The 765-nt window shown below is 38.7% G+C and overlaps 1 protein-coding gene across 2 annotated transcripts in view; it reads left to right on the top strand.

Moving 5' to 3' along the window:
- The window catches only part of LOC118747989, a 72,291-nt gene that overhangs the window by 22,816 nt on the left and 48,710 nt on the right, over positions 1 to 765 (top strand). Inside the window, exon 1 of one of the 2 annotated variants that reach the window (XM_036482240.1) lies at positions 85 to 676. The exons of the other annotated variant lie outside the window; for it this stretch is intronic. Coding sequence (XP_036338133.1) covers positions 592 to 676 — 85 coding nt within the window. The 5' untranslated portion in view covers positions 85 to 591. Of the gene's footprint in view, positions 1 to 84; positions 677 to 765 lie in introns of those variants that run through there. 2 annotated transcript variants of the gene reach the window in all.

Genomic DNA, 765 nt, shown 5'->3' on the forward strand with positions numbered 1-765 from the left:
ATAAAAAAAAAAATAAGTAAAAATAATATGTATTAAAGAAAGTGTGTGATCACGGAATACGTACATACATATACATATACACACATACATATGTATGTACACATCTAAATGTAGGTATGTATGTGTGTAAAGTCATTTAAAAATTTGACAAAAATAACGCAATTGCTGTGGTGACGCGGCAAGCAGCGAAAAGCGCAGCCAAAAGCTCCCCCTTGGAGAAGTGCAAACGGGCGCAAATTACGCGGCCACATTGAATGGAAAATTAGAATCCGCGGCCAAATTAAAAATACGAGTAAAAATAAATTTATTTGTGTGGAACTGATGAAGAAACGACACGGCACATTTGCTTAAATACATAAATTAATATTCATAAATACATATCTACATGCATATATACAAATATACGCTTCAGAAATAACAAGTCGTTGGTCGGAAGTGTGCAAATAATCGTGTGAATATACATACATATATCGAATACAGAATAATACATAACAATCCGGTAATTTTGTGTTTAAGCGTGTGTGTGTGTGTGTGCAATTCCAACACCACCTGCAAGTGTTAGTATCAATTTTTTGACACTGCCCAACTGGCATGATGGAGGAGCAAAAGGAGGAGAAGAAACAGCGAAAGCGCAACGGCAAGCCTCGCCGACCTAAACACCATCCCTGGGACGAAGGTACGCATGCATGCCCTCTGCGGCGTATACGTTACGCCGACAGAGCAATTTGATTACGCATACGCAACGTTGTTCACAAAGTGTTGCCA

Source organism: Rhagoletis pomonella, unplaced genomic scaffold (genome assembly GCF_013731165.1).
Source record: "Rhagoletis pomonella isolate Grant_MI unplaced genomic scaffold, Rhpom_1.0 Rhpom_scaffold_00012, whole genome shotgun sequence".
In the NCBI taxonomy this organism is placed as follows: Eukaryota; Metazoa; Arthropoda; class Insecta; order Diptera; family Tephritidae; genus Rhagoletis; species Rhagoletis pomonella.